Source organism: Oryzias melastigma, linkage group LG22 (assembly GCF_002922805.2).
Source record: "Oryzias melastigma strain HK-1 linkage group LG22, ASM292280v2, whole genome shotgun sequence".
Taxonomy (NCBI): Eukaryota; Metazoa; Chordata; class Actinopteri; order Beloniformes; family Adrianichthyidae; genus Oryzias; species Oryzias melastigma.
This window is the reverse complement of record NC_050533.1, coordinates 15,701,809-15,702,349: the sequence shown is the minus strand read 5'-3', so window position 1 is coordinate 15,702,349 and position 541 is coordinate 15,701,809. Positions and strand designations below refer to the sequence as shown.

Genomic DNA, 541 nt, shown 5'->3' with positions numbered 1-541 from the left:
CTGACAGAGGAATGCAATAAAATGCCTATTATATTTATTTTAAATTATTTACACAAATAAAATTGTATCTTTTAGCACTAAGTGTTTTTTATGAGCATGTAGCATTAGCACCTTTTAATGTTTTGTTGTTCATTAAAAAGTTTTGCAAAGTTCTTTTTTATTCATCCTTGAAATCTTTTTTTTTATTGTTTAGTTCAGTGAAGTCATTAGAATTAATATTTTTTGTATTTACTTTCAATAAAAGTTCAATTGTAACTTTATGTGAATAATTTCCTTATTTGTTAAAAAAAACTTTTTTTCTCATTTTAGACAAAAGAAGCAGCACTGAGTCACCAGGTTAGTACTTTCTGATTACCAATCAGTCAACTCTATAAACATTCAAAATATCAAGTGACTGTATGTAATGTAAAATAATTCATGTACTGCAGTTTGCAGAAAGTTCAAACAAACACTAGAAATGATATGAACATTTACCATATCATTATTATTTAACAATATGTATTTTTTTGTGGTTATATTTGTGTTTAAAACATTTATACTG

At 24.6% G+C, this 541-nt stretch overlaps 1 protein-coding gene across 1 annotated transcript in view; it reads left to right on the top strand.

Moving 5' to 3' along the window:
* LOC112141147 (kunitz-type protease inhibitor 1) overlaps window positions 1-541 on the top strand; it is a 19,311-nt gene that overhangs the window by 16,469 nt on the left and 2,301 nt on the right. Inside the window, exon 5 of the mRNA XM_024264257.2 lies at window positions 310-336. Coding sequence (XP_024120025.1) covers window positions 310-336 — 27 coding nt within the window. The remainder of the gene's footprint in view (window positions 1-309; window positions 337-541) is intronic.